General features: G+C 38.3%; 2 protein-coding genes across 9 annotated transcripts in view; one reads left to right on the top strand and one right to left on the bottom strand.

Moving 5' to 3' along the window:
• AK9 (adenylate kinase 9) overlaps nucleotides 1-201 on the bottom strand; it is a 59936-nt gene extending 59735 nt beyond the window's left edge. The window contains exon 1 of one of the 4 annotated variants that reach the window (XM_071438895.1): nucleotides 69-201. The gene's annotated coding sequence lies outside the window, so the exon portion shown is untranslated. Of the gene's footprint in view, nucleotides 1-59 lie in introns of all 4 variants that reach the window. The other 3 variants (XM_071438864.1, XM_071438874.1, XM_071438885.1) reach the window with 3 other exon arrangements.
• Nucleotides 202-325: 124 nt separating this feature from the next.
• FIG4 (FIG4 phosphoinositide 5-phosphatase) overlaps nucleotides 326-18389 on the top strand; it is a 51056-nt gene continuing 32992 nt past the window's right edge. The window contains exons 1-6 of one of the 5 annotated variants that reach the window (XM_071438943.1): nucleotides 326-459; nucleotides 10574-10672; nucleotides 10881-11004; nucleotides 13962-14118; nucleotides 15379-15429; nucleotides 16550-16698. In XM_071438943.1, the coding sequence (XP_071295044.1) occupies nucleotides 391-459; nucleotides 10574-10672; nucleotides 10881-11004; nucleotides 13962-14118; nucleotides 15379-15429; nucleotides 16550-16698 (649 nt within the window). In that variant the 5' untranslated portion in view covers nucleotides 326-390. Of the gene's footprint in view, nucleotides 460-6310; nucleotides 6427-6701; nucleotides 6823-10573; nucleotides 10673-10880; nucleotides 11005-13520; nucleotides 13600-13961; nucleotides 14119-15378; nucleotides 15430-16549; nucleotides 16699-18389 lie in introns of those variants that run through there. The other 4 variants (XM_071438954.1, XM_071438965.1, XM_071438985.1 and 1 more) reach the window with 4 other exon arrangements.

Raw genomic sequence — 18389 nt, 5'->3', positions numbered from 1 at the left:
CAGAGGCCCCGCCCCGCGCGGGGCGTGGGCGGGGCTGCGGAGCTGTTCCTGGTGCTGACCGTGCTCACCCCGCGGGGAGCGGTTCCCGGCGGGAGCAGCGAGTGCGGATGCAGTGCCGCCGCTGCCGCCTCGCCTGCCCCGGTGCCCCACCGCTGCCGCCGCTGCCGCCGCGCCCGGAGCCGCCGTTGCCGAGAGGCGCGCGTGACGCGACTCCGCGACGCAGGCGCGCTCTCGCGGCCCCCCGTGGGCGCGCCTGCGCGTTGGCGCGCCGGCACTTCCGGGTTCGCTCGGTGCCGGCGGTGGTTCCCCGCTCAGCCCGGAGTGTTCCTCCCCCGGCTCCGGCTGTTCCCGGCGTGTTCCCGGGCAGCCCCCGCCGCTCTCACCCCCGCCATGCCGGTGGCGGCCGCCGCCCCCCTGATCAGCTCCGTGCAGAAGCTGGTGCTGTACGAGACCAGGGCTGTAAGTAGCGTCCCCCCCGCCGCCGCCGCAGATCCCGGGGTTGCGGCCGCCGTACAGCACGGGGGGGATGTCCCGCCCCCCCCGGGCGTGTTGGCTTGGTCCTGCCCGGAGCTGCTGCCTCGGCTGGGTTGCAGCTTGTCAAAAACTACGCCTAACCTTTCTCTTCGTGTGTTGGGATCTGGTTCTTTTTGGTCACACACTCAAAGCATCCCAAGAACTGAGAAAAATCAGGTTTTAAAGTTCTTGTTTTCGCTGTGTCTCCGCCTCGTGCCTGTAGCGGAGCAGCGGCCTCTGAGGGGCCGGGCGGCGCAGGGCCCTGCGGTGGGGGCGCTGCCGCGGTAGGAACGAAGGCTGGGCCCCTGCTTGTTGTGACCTGGGCTGCTGTCACACTGCCAGGGTACCAGGGCTCCCCCCAGTTAAAACTGGACAGCTGAAGGTGTCCGGAATTAATATTTGAATTAAGAATGGCTGAATTAGTTACCACCTGCACCGGTCTGTTTGCCGTTTATGACACACTTCAGTTCTCATTGTCTGAGACATTTCCAAAGTTTCAGTCTGACCTCTGGGAGTAAGCTCTTGAAGATTTTCAGAATTCCTTACGTCCTGTTGCAGAAACTATAGGCATGTGTTGTTCACAATACTTTTTTGTCACGGGGAAAGTGGATTGGAGGTTGGAGTGGTAATTGCTGCTTTAGCCATGTGATGAGCACAGTGTGAGTCAGAAGCCAATTCTTGGTGTAAATACCACGTGTGTTTACCATTCCTTAGCTTCCAATCAAATTTCTTTGTGTTTCATAGTATGTTGGTTTTTTCACTTGAGGTAGTTTTAAAAAGGTTTATGTGCCATGGCTCTAAATACAAGTTAGGTCTAGTTTCAAGTTCAGATGTTACCTGTACTGATAACAGAAAGATAATTTATACGCTGAAGCCCCTTGGAAACTTTCCAAAATGTTGCAGATGCAAGAATGATCTCAGTATAAATAGAGATCTGACTTCCAGCTTTGCTTCTGTCAGAAGCAGATTTGTGCTTTTGTTGTAATTCCCCACTGAACAGCCTATCAAACAGAGACAGATTAAAGTATGCAGAGTTATTTTTACAAGTAAATTTTAAGAATAAAGGTTACACTCCAGAAAGTCATTCCAAAGTGTTACTTTTTATCTATGCCTAAATGAATTTTGAAAGCTACCTTATTTATCTTTCTCATTGTTGCTGGTAAGGGCTATTTTTTGTTCTATTTTCAGCTAAATTATTGTTATGTGTGAGTAGGGCACCAGGCAAATATGATTTCTGAATCAAGTCCTGTATTACTCACTTTAGTTGTTCTTGGCTCACAACTCATGCTACATCTCAGTTAACTGAGATTTGGCTTCCAGTGACTGGCATGTGTGGATACCTAGCCTGCTTCTCTCTGTTGCTGAGAGACAATGTGCTGTGAGGGGGGCAAACATTGTGCTTTGGAGTTCTGTCAGCTGTGTGCCATTCTCTGGGCCTCTCCAGCTGGTGCTGTTATTTCAGGAGCCACAGTCTTTTACATCTGGCCAGTGGTAGCTCTGCCTGAGTGGATGGGTTTGTCCATGCTGTGCTTTGTTCAGAATTCAGTGAGGGGCAGATCCAGCAGTCCTGATCACTCCAGCAGGCAAGACGGTTTTCATCAGCTGTGAAGGGCAATGGTTTGTGGATGAGCATGTGCTGTTTGAAATATCTCAGCTGAGCAAGGGCATTTCAAGCTGTTACTTCAGTCACTTATGAGTGATGAAAATGGAACTTTTTCCCTGTATAAGGTTTTGTTCTTACTTTTAAAAAGTACAAATTGAAGCACTTTGTGGTTTGATACTCAAATTCTTGTGATTTTTTCAAAAGAAAAAATGCAGTAGGAGTCATTTTGGTATGATTATTTGAAAAGACTTGCTGCACTTAATAAATGCCTGGACTAAGGGATGTTAGAAGGGACTTCCAGAGAACACCAAGTCAAGCCCCCTGTTCAAAGCAGCTTCAACAAGCATATTGCTCAGGGTTGTGTGCAGCTGAGTTTTGAATACCTTCAAATATATTGATTTTACAGCCTCTGCAGACCTTTTGCAAGAGTTTGTCTCTCTTACCTACACTTTCCTGTTAGATGGTTTTAGACAGCAGCAAGGTGCAGCCAAAGCTTTCTGAGGGCTGAACAAACCAAACCCCAGTTCTCTCAGCACACCCTGTGCTCTGTCATGTGGATCATCTGGAGAGCTCTCTGCTGGAACCACTCTGCTATATCAATGTCTGTCTTGTACTGGGGAGCCCAAAATTGGGCTTGTGGTTTGATCAGTCACTGTTACAGCTCATTCAGTGTCATGTTGTGCTGCTGACAAACTTCTCCCCAAGGTATCCTTCATGCCATCTTCTTTGCATAAGATCTCACAATCAGGGAGTTGCCAGCTGTGACAGTCACTTATACAGCATAAGCATCATCCAAAAATAAGAATTAACAGCTTTCTCCTGTTTCAGGTGCTTTTCTGGTTTCCCTAAGGCCATAGACTTGCTAGATCCAGCATGTGGGATTTGGAGTTGTGTCAGATACAGGCTAACATGAGACTATATCCTAAGATTTCTGGTGCAAAGAAGGAATTATTTCAGTTGTCAGCAGTGGGAGAAACAATGATTTTTACTCGGGTCATTGAGCTTATTCCTGTAAAATCCCTCTGTGTCAAAGCAGGAAGAGATGAAATGGATGAGGAAGTGGAAAAAGTGGAAATGGTTTACAGAGGGTTTCTTTATTTGGGTTTCTTTTTAGATAAAAATACAATAGTATTATTGAAGTCAAAGAGGATAGGCTCTGCTCTGGTAGTGTTATTGGAGTCAAATGAGAGACTGCAAGAGGTGAGGAGAACTGAATTCATGGCGTCAATTGAATTAACAGAGAGCAAAATTCTATATTTTCTATTAATGTTTATATTTAGGGTAGTTGCTGAAACCTACCATTCCAGCTGGTGATTTGAGTCAATAAATGCCATGGAGATGTTAACTGTAGCTCCTACTTGTCCTAGGAAGTTGAAAGCTTGTTTAGAAGTAGTCAGAAAGATGAACTGAAGGTTTTATTCAGATCAATGCCAATTATCTTTCCTTTTATACATGTATTGATCACTGAAATGCACACCAGAGGGCACTAAAGATATTTGAGCTCTATGACTAATAAAAAACAAAAGATATTTTCCTCTCCTCTTCAGGAGAAAATGGAACTTTTGTGTTTTCCCCAGATGAAGCCCACCTGAAAGCTGTAGGTTAGTTCAATGAAATTATCATTCCCCTGAGGCAATGTGACATTGAACAAGACAATTTGTGTTGTCTCTATAAAGTCATATCACTTGCCTATCTTTCAGGGTATTATGAGGCTTAATTAGTAGTATTTTATTCTAGTCAGGTTCTTTTACAGTCTTCATCTCCACAATATCCAAATGACTCGCACAAGCTGATTAAGTAAAGTGACTGTAATAATTACCTGTAGATATTTCTGCCCTTTATTCACCAGAGAAAACTATGGACATTTGTTTTATTTTAAGTGTTGTTTATTCTAGTATTAACAGTGTAAAGATTTTTGTGTTAAAAACTCCAAAGGTTGCATATTTAATGTTGAAGTTAATCTGTGGTCAATTTGGAGAAACTTCTATATAGAATATGATTTCACAGAAAAAGCTATAGAATTTTTACTGAATTATGAAGTGCACCGATTTATATAGATGGGTATCTGACACATTCAAAAAATGTTGAAAGTAGTGAACAGCCTCCTGGGCAACCATTAGCTATCATAATTTTCTATCTGGAAGTGGCTGGGAAATGTGTTATCTCTGGAACAGTTTCATTAGCAGAAGACAGCTCCTTTCAGCTGACTCTCCTATTCCCTGTGTATTGGTATTCCAGGAGTGATGGTGATGTGGCAGAGCAGAGCATGGAATTGGGACAAGAGGAGGAATTTTGGGCAACTCAAGAAGACACTTTCTGTCTTAACTGTCTTGCCATACTGCTGGATTTATGGCTATAAAATAGAGAAACCTGATCTGCTGATGTATGTGGGCTCTGAGGGCAATTATGATCAGGGCAGATAGCTGGTGGCATAGCAGTGATGAGAACACCACAGGTTTTGAAGGATATGTGCTATTCAGGCAGAGCAAAACTAAAGTTCAAAAGTGGATACATCCCAGTTGATGTGAAAGATGTACCTACGAATGTCTGCCTAAGTTCTGGCAACATGGGTTTTATTTCTTTTGTTCTGTGTTGTTCTGGGTGTCATTATATGATCACTATGAGCAACAGCAGCAGAGATCCACATACAGATTTGGTTTTGGTATGAATCCACCTTTCTGAATGGGAGGCTTGTGGATAAATGATCACAAATCGGCGTATTTAAAGGTAATGATTTTATGGGGGAAAAAAATGTATTTATTTTAATGTACCAAAGGATGAATAAAAATAGGCACTTTCTATTACAGGTTTTTATTACTAAAACTGAGTTTGTTATGGCCCTAAAAACTAAATAAATATTATCCTCTGTTTAAAGTAGAAGTTTAGTTTGAGTATGAATGTACTGAGCAAGGGGTGAAGAGAAAGTGAGTAACAAGAATAAGGTTATGAAAAAGGGATCAATCAGTGTTGAGGTAAAAATAAATATACTAACCAGTGAAATGACTCTGAATATTTTCAAGTCGCTCAAATCAAGGGTAGTGCTGTGACTGGAATATGACAAATGGAATATTTAATCCATTCTGAAGTCCTGCATATAGGAAAGTAATTGCAAATTCAGGCAAATGACATAAAACACAGTCTAGACTTAGGAAGATGCTGTCAGAGTAACCTGGTTGAATTGCAAAATTTAATCTAAAAATTAGATGGCCTTATGTATTTAAATCAAATCCTCTATTGAGATGCAGTGCCACAAGGAAAATCTCTATTATGGAAGGAAGAAGCTTAGCAGAGAAGTTAGTAGATAAATTAGTGTGGAGTGAATGAGGAATCATCTGATAGGGATGATTTTTTTCAAGTAATGTTTTTAGGACTGATGTACTTAAGCATTTTCATTAATGTTATTAGCTCAAAACAGGGACCAGATCTGATTAGTCTTTTAAGGTATTGTAAATAATTAGGATAATCAGAGCACAATAAAGCAAGAAATTATGATGATGATCCTCAGGAGTAGATAAAAGGAATAATTTGAAGTATAATGGTGTACTATAAAAGTTCATGCACCTTACAAAAGATTACACACTGATGAAAGTTTACTGAGAGTTTATCAATTCAGAAGCAGCAGAGGAGAAGGAGGAGGATCTGGGTGTTTTATCTGAAGGAGTGGGAGAGTCGAGCTGCTGATGAATTACAGCTCTGAAAAAGAGAGGTGTGGTTATTTGTGATATGGTCATTAATGAAAGATACTAATGTATGTCTAGAATAAAATCTTGTATGGTATATTGTGTAGATTTACAGTCCGTTTTCATCTAAGAAATAAGAATTCACCAGGAATAGGTCCATTGAAGGTCCAGTGAGGTAACATACATGGGAGCGACGTCTTGAGAGGAGTAAAGGGACAGCAAGACGTCTTTAGTCTATTGAAGAGAATGATGAATAGGCATCCAGTTACTTATTTTTCTGAAAGCATTCTAGCAGAAGAGGTGCTAAAGAGCAAATAAGTATTTGGCTAAAGAAAAATGTATAAATAGATAATTAGTAGATTTAGTTTAGAATTAGAAGGGAGAATCTGGAGGAATCCTTTAATGGGTTAGCAAGAAAAAAGTTGTGTTTGGGGCAAAAAGCTTTGGTTGCCTTGGGATAAAAGGGATTCACAGAATTCTGTGGCTTGTACGATGCAGAATGGGAACCTGTTCCTACATGCCCAGACAGTGGTGCTTGGCAGCATATGTTCTTAAAATTTCTCCTGTTGAAGGATCTTCTTTTGAAGAGTTTCAACAGATTATGGGAAGCAGATGGCTTTGCTTTTCCAGGTACCACTCTTTGTGCCTTATCATGTCTTCCTTCTTCGTGTCATTCTGCCACTTTCTATGACAGATGAAAGACAGACACTTCCAGAATTACTCTAGGTCCTGTAGAAAGAAAGAGCAGAGTGGAGTTTTTACACTGAGGTGTAATTATACTATGATTCTATTTTAACTGTCCGTAAATTACATACCTTCTCCCCAGGTCAAGTCTGTTTTGCCTGCAATGGTAAATGTTAGGCAGTCTTTCTGTCCTGACCCATCACCTTTTCCATCTTATTTTCTGTGCCTGTCCTGTTGAGGAGGGGGAGTGAGAGAGCAGCTGGGTAGGGATCTGGAAGATGGCCATGGTGAACCTGCTTCTTCTGGGCTTTGTGTTTTTAGACACATCCGTGGTCTCAACAGGTATTGTTTGCAAGCTTTTTGGCTAAAATTGTGGTTTTTTCATGCTATTTGAAGATTTGAAAATTGCCTGTATTAGTGCACTGCCTATTTTTCTGCTTGTGTATTTTTGCGCTTTTTTTTCCTGCTGATTAAGCTCTTTGTAGCTTTTTGACTGAGGATTGAAAAAGTTTTTTGCTGTGCTAGCATTTCTTAATCATAATTAGTCTATACAAAGAAGTAAATCATAGTTATAGACTCAGAGTTCAAAGAAGTAATCTTAAAGAAAAAAAAAAAGTAAGCAGAATGTTTGATTTCAGAACTATTATCCTGCCATTAAAAAAACAACAAATTTCAGTAAGTCTTTTTATTTTGTTTCAACTCCTTTTAGAAGAAGCTGTTTGGCTTGCTTTGGCTGAATCAAAAGGTTGATAAAAGATGGTGTAAAGCCTTTCAATTAGGTTGCTTTGGTTAAAACTCAGTCCCAGGTGGAAATGACTAATGCTGTTCTATCTTGTGGTTGCTTAGTGATAATTGTGCAATAAATTAAGCTTCAGTCCAGCTCTGGTAGCTGCCTGGTGTGTTGCCATAGTTGGTAAAGTGTGCTTATTAACAAATTTCAGCCAAGGCCAGGGGCACAGTAAACCTGGAAGCAGCATGGGTCACCTCAGGTGTGGTTGGAGGGTTCTGGCCAGAGCAGGGTGAGGGAGCCAGCAGTTTCTGCTGCAGTTCTGTTCTCTGGAAAAAGTACTTTGTTGGTCACAGTTGCCTGTTTATCTAAATACACTGGCTGTGCTGTGGAGGGGAATTGTTTGAGACACTTGGGAAATGCTTCAAATTATTCAGTTCAACTTAGTAATAAACAGAATGAAGTAATAAGGATAATACTCTGGAAATGTTTCCGTAGCTTTTGCTCTTTTTTTATTGTAACAATTTCTGTTAATCAAAAGAGTTGTAAACACTACAGTACATTTTAGCTTTGATTAATTTTACAATTATATTAAAGCATAGAAATTTATTTGTTGTTACGTGCTCAGTGTTGTGTTGATTTGGTGTTTTTCTTTATGATTTCTTAGTATTCATGTGAAATATCATGGGAAATATAATTGCAGCACATATCCCTGATGCTGTTTTATTTGTGCTCCATGTCATCCAGTAAGACAGACTTATTTATTCATTAGATGCATAAATTAGGTAGCAGAAACAGCTAATGCTGAGGTGTCTTTTTTGTGTATTTTTTGCATCATTAGTTTTCAAACAATCTTTGTTTTTCTTTCAGATCTTGAAGGTTGAATATGAGTGGGCGTATCAGGCTGTTTCTCAAGTAATTCTGGGGTTATTAGCCAGTCCTGAAAACTTCCCAAGCAGAGGTCTAATTTTGGGTTCCTAGTTTTGAACACTAACCCATATTCAAAAGTTTATGCAGATGTTTCCTTTATTACTTCCACAAGAATATCCTCTGACATGCACTGGGTAACATGCCCATTTGCTAAAGGTAGATTTCTCATTGCCTGCCTTACTTTAAGTCCATTGATGCTCAGGTTTGATGCTGCTCTCAAGTGACCTTCCTTAACACAGTACACAGTCTGGCTCTCCAGCTTAAATCCCTTTAATTAGTCTTTAAATGACTTCAGAGAGCCTGTTAAGTACCATTCATTATGGTGGTTGCTTCCATGGTCTGCAGGTACAATTACTCCTCACCTAATCTAACTCTGCTGCTGCTGTTCTAAGGAGCAGCACCTAATGCAGGCCCTGTAGCTGTGCACAGCCCTCTATTGCAGCTGCCAAGCTGATGTGAGTGATGCATTCCTCATAGCATTTCTTTGGTTTATGAGTTAATTAAAATGATAATGGAGAAATATCCAGCTGAACTTCCTTAGAAATAGCATTTGCAACTCTATATCCATCTCTCTCTCGCTGTCTCTCTCCCCCTCCCCGTGTGTCGCGTGTGTTCCAATTTTAAATGTGCTCTATGGTCCAAACTGCCATTAGGACAAGCATCTTAGAGTTTTGCTCTTCTATTTTTATTCAGTATTATTTGTTGGTAACCATAGCTATCACTTTGGGAAGAAATTGCACTCCTTTAGTGAGCTGGACATAGTGGGACATCACTGTGCTGTACTGCAGTATTAGGGAATACTTAAAATTGTTTACCTTTAATTAACTAACTGTTTTCTACAAATAAAGAAGCTGCACTCCTGAAATGCATACTAACTTATCATCTGAGTATTGCAAATTAATATATTTCCCTCTGCCCATTCACCTTTGCTCCATAAGAAAAAGATGGTATAATGGCATGGTCAAAGCAAGTGTGTGTCTTGGTGATTTGGTGTTTCTTGCTGATGGTGGGTGACAGCAGCACAAGAGCTGTACCATTTGCTGCCATGCACTGTCCTTGTAATTTCCCTGCTGGCAAGCAAGAGCTTGGCACTAAGGGATCCCCTGCAGCGGCTGCTCTGAGGAAGCCAGACTGGGGAGCCTGGGCTGTGCGCTGCAGGACATCAGTGCTGGAAAAAACCCTGTAGGAAACGCTTTCCTGTGCCAAAGTGCTGCCTCAAAGGCTTCAGTGAGGGAGTGTTGTGATGGTATATGAATTTGAAAGGCCTTCTTACTGTCATTTGGGAGTGAACAGCAAAACTTACCACTCAGTTACCACAGTAATGTCAATGTACAAGGTGGAGCCAGAAGCTGGTGGTGTTTATCTATATGCTTTGTGAATTCAAGGAAGATGAAGAGGTCTTTAAGTTCTTTTTTCACCTTCAATATTTTGAGATTAAAGATGTTTCCTAATGTCTAATTGGTATAAATTATGAAATTGTGAGGTTTGTATGAATATGATTATTGATTTCTTTTCCCACATCTTAAATCCATGTGACTCTTAAAGGCTGACCGCATAGATGCACATGAATTTGCCATGCTTTCCTACTAGGTTGAGCATTATTAATGAGTTCCACCTTGCTGTGATAGCACCACACTGATTAAATGAATTAGAAAAAATGAGAGCTACTTTTAGCAAGTCACTCCTGCAACCTGTGCTTGTTGTTAATTCCTCTAAATGTAGAAATTAATTTATAGTTTGATCTCCTTACATAAAAAATGGACATACTATATGTTTATCTGTGTTCATTCTTTCATATTTTAAATGTGAATTGAAGCTAATGTTTTTTTAAACAGTAGTATTATTAACCAGAAAATTTTAGCTTTGTGGAAGAACATTGTGGAGAAGAATATAATAGCAAATATAAACAAAAATAGAAGAAAACTTGCATTACTGAAGTACTTAAAATTTTGCAGTATTTAGTATGGATCAGGAAAGACTAGTTAACAGAAAGAGCAAACAAGTACAATATAGCAACAGAAGTTTTAGATCATGAAATTCGAAAAACTCATGTATAAGCTTCTGCTAAATTTTACAGAGCAAGTGAAAACACAGTAATGGCTGGGGTAGGGTTGTACCTGGTGTAAGTTACAGTTTATCTTCTCTAAACACAGGGTTTAACCTTTGATTTTAAATTTTCTTTCCTGCTTGTAAAAAAGAGAGAAAGAGATCTTTTAAGTTGTAGAGGTTGATTGTATACAAATATACCTCCTAAGCTATGTGTCTAAAACAGTTTACTAACAGGCCATATGGAATATTGCATATTTGATGTTAGAAGTAGTGGATCTAGTCTAAGCAAAATGTAAATGGCATTGCTGATGTCTTAAGTTTCACTGGGTTTTGTTGCTTTATCTTGTATAATGTTCTGACTTGTCTTCTTGGTTTTCTTTTGTGTAGAGGTATTTTCTGGTTGGAAGTAATCCTGCAGAAACCAAATACCGTGTTTTGAAAATAGATCGCACTGAACCGAAGGATTTGGTTATAATTGATGATAAGGTAAGTGCCTCTGTATTTTGTTGCTGGGCTTTTGTCCCAGTTGTTTCAAATAATACTGGTTACTTGTTGGAAGCACTGAAATAGGAAACTAAGAATGTAGAGCAGGCCTTTGGTTTATTGTATATTTCACAGATTAAGCAAATTCTCTTATTCTCTGACATGAAATAATATTTAGCTATGATAACTTCTGTGACTTTTTCTTTTAAAGCATGTTTATACACAACAAGAGGTGAGGGAACTTCTTGGTCGTTTAGACCTGGGGAACAGAACCAAGATGGGGCAGAAGGGCTCTTCTGGGTTATCTCGAGCTGTCTCTGCTTTTGGTATAGTAGGTAAGTGTTTTGATTGATTTTGTAAAATCTTTTGTTTTCCTGGGAGGTGAGGCTTATTGTGTCACATTGTATATCTTTCTGTCTCCCCCAATTTTATTTATTTATGAAACTAAGGAGAATTTAGAAATTTGTCGTGCTCAAAGTAAGTTTCTGTGTATTTTTTGAAAACAGGTGGTCAGTATAGGAGTGAAAGTTGTGCTGTAATCAGTCTTTTTCTTTGTCACTAAGGGACAGATCTAGGAAATAGCCAAACTCTAGAAACTTGGTTGAAGATCTTACCAAATTCAGCTGATCTTAGAATGCAAATCATGTGGAACTTGGCTCCTGAATTCCAGAGCTCACAGAATGCTTTTTAAAAAGAAAATGAAAGTCAACATTCTTTATTAGGCTATATTTCTTTATCACACACTATTCAGAAAGATAACTTTTCAGTTTGGTTAACTTTTTGCAGTGACATATTTAAAGATTCCTTTTTCATGTTTGAACAAGTATAAATGACTGGTATGTCAGCTGAATTTTAAAATGCTGCTCAGCTGTCCATAGTCCTCAAGCATTGCTTCAAGGATTTAATGACTTCTAACTTCATCTGAAAGGCACTACTTTCCTGCCTAATGTCTGATACTGAGGTCAGTATATTGATGGCTGATGTCTCTAAAGTAAATGTTAATATGTGCTGTGACAGCTCTCAAAAATACTTTGTGGTTTATTAAAGTCAATATACACCTGGACATCTAAAGCCAAAGCTGCAGAGAAAGTGGAGAATGCAATTACTTTAAAGGATGCTTCCGAATTTTGCATAACAATCAAAACATAATAAAATACTATTCTAATCCAAAGTGGCAAATTAAGCAAACTTCATTCTTCATTCCTTTTGCCTTTGAAGCATTTTGGAACTCATCAGTACATCCAGCTTTTCAGAAATTCTTCAGATGGTGTTTATGTTTCTTACTGATTTAAGAGTATTGATAATATGGATAAACCTAAAGGAGCTTCTAACAGCCTTGCAGTACTGGGGTTTTGGGTTTTTTTACACAAGCAATCAGTGCTTACTGTCTAAATATGTGATAAATATTTGGTGGAAAAGTGGTTGCAGTCAGTTAAAATTTTGCATCCCAATTGTATGCCTGTTTATACGTACTGTTCATAACAGGAGAGTTTCTATTCTGTAGCTGCACAAATGTATTGGATAACAGACATGGTATATGTATTTCTAGATTACTCTTTAGAAGTAACAGACTCTCTATCATATTATATACTTCCAAATTACATGATTCAGACCATATCCATATAAACATGTAATTTGAAGGAATGCAACTGGTTGTTTATTTCTGCCTCCTGGCTCAGGTCAGAAGAACAGGGATATTTTTTCCTAAAATTGTAAAGAACAGCTTTGTTCTGTCCTCTGGTTATTTCATTAACCAGATGCAGTACATTCAGTGCACTCAGAATGGGGGTGCTGATAGACTGAGTTCTGGTTTACTGTGTAGTGTTTAAAAGTGAAAATTGCTTTTAAAGGGAGGGACCAGGCCAGGGAGAAAGGCTCAGTTCCTTGTCAGACTTTTTTATATTGTCTGGTGAAATTCAAAGGACAGAGACTGTTCACATAAGTGATTTTAGTACCTGGAGGATACAGGAAGAACTGTGACTACTATTTAACAACTGAAATTCAATAGTCTGCTTCAAATGGAAGGTTTGTTTCTTATTGTCAGTAGGGCCTCCTGTCTTTGTGCAGGTGAGAGCATTTTTCCAAGGGGGGCTAATAAGGTGGAAGAAAAGATTGCAGTTCGTTCGATCACGTTGCAGCCTCCAGCAGTGACAGGGAGGAAAATGTGTGCTCTCCTCATCCTTTACTTTGTACTGCAAAGCTAAAAGAACTGAGTGTAAATACAAGTAAAACTATGAATTGTGAGGGTCCATTTGTATCATATCATCATCATCATCATCATCTCCCTCCCCAGTTTAATTTATTTGTTTATAGTACAGTAGTGAGTGAGTTTCAAGCTCTCAACATCCTATCAGAGCAGCTACCTCCAATAGCTAATTAATGTAATTTATTACTTATTAAAGCATATTACTGCTGTATTGTACTGTATTAGTACCACATTTGAGTTCAGGGGTTATGTATTTCTGTTTTTAATTTGAATTTCTACATTTGTGTTGTATTTAAAGGTTTGTTACATTTTTTCCAATCATATATAATAAAAGTATCCAAAGGAGGCACTCCATGAAGAAGCATGGCTATGCCCTGCAGGGAATGAGAGTGGAGGCCTCAGAATCCATCTTTTTATATCAACAAAACCAGACACTGCCTGTTCTACCTTCTTAGCCTTTTGTGTTTCAGCAGGGTCAAGTGTTGATATCTGAGAGAAGAAACAGGAAAAAAAGGAGTACCCCTGATACTCTGAATGGCTGATTTGGGGGAAATACTCTCTAGTCAAGGAATTCAGTTAAGGAGAGAGAGCACAGAAGTGTTGTTTTACCCACAACTCCTTTTCCTGTTCTGTGTCCCTCCCCAGCAGAGAGTACATGAACCTGAAAAGAAAATTGGAGTCTGGGATTCTTCTTACCCTAGAAAATTAACCTTTAGTATCTGAGGTAAATAGTGTGTGTCTCACTCTGAACAATGAGAGTCCTGTCAAAAGCAAATACAAGTATGTTAAGTAGACAGAAACATAGTCCAAAATTTCAGTGTCCTAACTCTGCTACCAAGTATTAAAAATGCCCACAGTGGGAGGGGAAATAAGAAAAAACTATATATTTTATTGATTAATGGGAGTGAATTTTAAGACTCTGTGTGTGTGTGTGTATATATATATATATATATATGTGCATATAACATTCAGAACAAATAAAAATTCTTTGATGTCTTGAGACAATCCTGATATTGTTTTGCTAAATATGTTTTATCAAATAAACACAAATATACAACTAAAAGCATTGTAATACTGTTTTAACAGGTTTTGTCAGGTTTTTAGAAGGCTATTACATCGTGCTAATAACAAAAAGAAGAAAAATGGCAGATATTGGAGGTCATGCAATATATAAAATAGAAGATACAAATATGATCTACATTCCAAATGACTCTGTAAGAGTCAGTCATCCTGATGAGGCCAGGTAAATAATGCTGGTAATTAGTGTGTACTTTTTGAATATTTTCTAAACAATGTTGAATTGCAACTGGGAACTTCAGTCATGGGTTTTTTGTATTAGTATGTCATTCAAGCCATTTTATCTTGTTGTTTGGAAAATAGACTACAAGTTCCATGGCGTCTAGCCTGGAGAGTAAATACAGCTGTCATAATCTTCTAGAGTTTATTATCCACATCTCCATGTCACAGCTAAGTTTAGTAAATCTGCACCAAGAAGTGTCAAATGTAAGCATTTTGTTCCTGCAAGGGCAATGTAATGCTAATATTGGCTTGTATGATTTGGGGCACTGTTCTTTATTTAGTAGCTTTTGCATGATGTTAATCTCACCTGAAGAGATCTTTTGTGCCCTTCAAGAGGTGCTGAATAGATTATTAAATGATTCAGTGCTGTCAGCATCTTGTGAATGTTGCAGTTGTAAAGGGTGGTGAAAAGATTCACTGGTAAGTTTAACAGCTTCTTTCTTTTCAGGGACTTTTTTATGAAGAGAGAAGTTTAAGCCTTTGTTTTTATCAGGATAGGGTGACTTTGTTTCTATGAAATAGCAAGCAACTGGTATCAGTAAACTATAATCAGTTTGTACTAAGTGTGAATAGTCAAAAAGTGATGATTTATGATAAATTGATGCCAGGTAAAGAACCAAGCCAGTATTAAATATTAAAAAAGCTTCCACTTTAAGGTGGGATTGATCCCAGACCTCAGTCTCTCCTCTTAGGGTGCAGCAGACCATGTTATCTAACCTACGTATTTATGGTGTCTGACATTTTATTATTCATAGACAATGTAATAGTTCCTTCTGGGAATTTTCAAGGCTATGACAGATTTTACTAGATATTTCTTTTCTTGTTCATTTATTTGAGAGTAATGGAAAAATTTTATTTCTTTTGTAGTATTTTTGAGAGTTTTCTTTTTTAAGTCCTGAAAAATTTAATGTGCATAAATGGAAAATAGAACCGCAACTTTACAATTGTGTAAAGAAACAGAGTATGTGTATGAGTAGATATTAGTTTTGTTTTCTTTAAAAAAAGGGTATTTTATTTATTTAATCCATATGCTGACATTCGAGTTTAATTACCTGTCAAAACAATTACAGTAAGATAGGAAAGGAACATAGGGAAAAAAATCAATATTTATGTGTAATTTCTTTTCTGTGATCCTCTGAATGACATCTTATAGTCTGTCTTGTTAAAATAATAATTTTTCCTCCAACTTGAATTATTTTACTAGGTATCTGAGAATCTTTCAAAATGTGGACCTTTCTAGCAACTTCTATTTTAGGTAGGTATTAGTTATTATTCCTTTAAAAAATGTGCACTTACACTTGCTAGAAGATTATAGATTTTGTTTTTGATACCCAAGACTTTTAGGTTGATATTCTGGAGAAATAAGACACATGATCATGCTGCTTGTCCATTTTCATCTCTGTATTTTGAACCTGCTTTCTCCTTTAATCAATTGGCTAGGAATTTAGTCTCCATTAGCTTAAGAAATATAGAACTTTTAATGGCATGGAAAAAAGTAGACACTGAAACTACTGTTTCCACTGACTGTTCAGCCTTGCCAGATTATGCAGAAGTTCTTTCTTTGGAAAAGTATTAGGTTTCAGGGGAGGTTGCTTATCTTGTTATTTATTCTTTATTGATCCCATTTTCCATAAATAAAGCTTTGCCTTGACTCAGGAGCAAAGGTAGAGAAATAGATCCTCATTTAAGATACACCCTAGGTGGGGTATGTCTTTCATAGGGCTTTTTAGGCATTGCAGTTCTCTTGTTTATTGTTTCATGAATGCCATATCTAAGACAAGTTTCTGTGTCCCAGCTACTATTAAATGAGATTTTTGGGACAGCACAAAAATGGGAGAAATGTGGTGGTAAACCTGGCAGTAGTGGAAGAAGACTTGAAGACTTTCAAAAAAACCCCCAAAAAACCAAAAAAAACAAACAAAAAAACCCCAGAAACATCCCTCTTGCAATCACCAAAAGGTGTGTCAGTCTAGAAGATGCTTCCTCTTGGAAAATGAAGGCTTTCACAGCTGGATCTGTGAAGATAAAACCTACCCAAGTTTTATGTGTGTTTCATGCTTTGGCATGTGAAAGATTTTTTTCAGTGTAAAACTTAAGTTTTTCTTCCATGCAAATATATGTTTAGTTTTCAGTTAAAAGAAGAATATAAACACTTTTTCAGTTTCTGTAAACTGTAAACAGTTTCTGTGTTTGTAAAGCTTCTTTTGGAAATCATTTGTATCATTTGCTGTTATAGAATCAGGATCTGTGTTTCTTGTTCAGAAGTCTTTTCTATAAAACAGTACTGTGTTAAATATAAGTACAGATGTAAAGTAAGGGCTTTCAGAAAATTCCTCTGCATCTACAATTATTAATAAATGTTAACTGTCTATCAGTTACAGCTATGATCTATCTCACTCCCTTCAGTATAATCTTACTGTCCTGAGAATGCCGCTTGAGATATTAAAAACTGAAACAACCCAGACCCGACAAGAGAGTTTTGATATATTTGAAGATGAAGGACTTTCAACACAGGGGGGAAGTGGTAAGAAAATTCATCTAATTAAACTGATGTTGTTGGACATGAGTGCATTTAAACTATGTTCCACTTAGGTTTACTTTTGAGAAACATTCATGTCTTCTGTTGTTGGTCAGTAGTGTCCTAACAACTGTGAGTTAATAAAAGATTTTGTGAAGTGCCAAATACATTTCAATGTGAACAATGATTTCTAGAGGTGTGTAGTCATTGTTTTAAGCTACATTGCAATTGGGGAAGATGACTCAGCATGCTGACATTTTCCAGCAATTGATTACTTAACTGACTTCTGAATCTCCCAACAGGAATGAGTTACAAGGAGAGTGGGAAGCAATAACTGATTAAGTACCATTTTTTACTGACAACAGAGGAACTGTATGAAGTTAGCATCCTCTTACTGTAGTAACCCCTGTCAAGAAATGTAAGAAAAATTTCTCATTTTGGTTGGAAAGTTCAGCCTTCAGTTTGGATCTAATGTATTCATAAGAGTATAAAGATGAACAGCCAGAGAGAAAAACTATTTTCTCTCCATTTTTCTTCATGAACACATACACAGAGTAATTTTCTCCTGAAATTCTTAATATTGGATTTTATTCTGTTGAATGAAACCCCCATGCCCCCAGGAAAAAGATATTAGTAACATGGTCATATATATCAAGATACCAGCAACTGGTTATCAAATACTACAATATCAGAAAGGACCATAAGGAATGAAGAGAGCAATAATTCCTCTTCTGCAAAGACTCTAATCTGGAGTATCCCTCAGGACTCCTTACGAAGGCACTCTCTTCTATGTCATTGTAAAAACAATCAGAAATGAAGATGCCCTAACCTTGACCCCATCAGCAGTGTGTGCTGCTCACCTATATAATCATAGAATATGTGTAACAAATAGCCACCTGTCATTTAAAAATAAATTCTCACCAAAGTAATGCCACTAGTAGTAAGAAAGAGGAAAAATTGCTGGCTAAGTGCTTGTGACCAGCTTCTGCTGACTGTCTAAACCCCATCATGAAAATATTTTGTTTACATCAGTTTTCCCTGGGCTTATAGTAAGTTGGGTCTAGGTGGCAATAGTTTGTTCAACAGCTGCATTTTCACCTGCAGTCTTGAGAAGAACTCCTTTTTCCTCCAGCAGAACATTTGACTGCTGTAGTTTTCTGCTATAATTGGCATTCATACTGCTACAATGTAATTTGTCCTGTCAGAAACTTCATTTGAAAAAAGTGTGAAAAAATATAGGCAATAGAATTCTTGTCCTCTTTCTTCTAAGTTTCAGATTAATTCAATTCCCTCTACCACCTTTCAGTGACAGTTGTCACATCTTGGTCCTGATATTTGAAAGAGAAGACAACTCTGATTCCAGATATATCAGAAACAGAATTTTAATTTGTAGGTCTACAATAGATGTGTTTCTTCGTGTTAGTGCAAATTAGGAAGACTGTGTTGAATTGTGTGAAAAAGGATTGATGTTCATGATCTTCCAGAGCCTTGTAGGTAATTAGAGGTGACCTAGAATTGAGAAGCTTATAAAGTCCTTCTGTATGGAGGAATTCAACTGGAATTCACAACTTTATTTCCCTCATTATCAAATCCCTTGATGCTGCTCTGTAGAGATCTCTTTTTAATACTGAAGTATATCAGTAACTTCTGCATGAAGGCACTCAATCACAACAGTGACTGGCAACTCTAGAAAAACT

Source organism: Agelaius tricolor, unplaced genomic scaffold (genome assembly GCF_023055355.1).
Source record: "Agelaius tricolor isolate 1412-34295 unplaced genomic scaffold, bAgeTri1.0.p SCAF_1, whole genome shotgun sequence".
NCBI lineage: Eukaryota > Metazoa > Chordata > Aves > Passeriformes > Icteridae > Agelaius > Agelaius tricolor.
The sequence above is the reverse complement of the archived record's forward strand: the minus strand, read 5'-3'. Positions and strand labels throughout refer to the sequence as shown.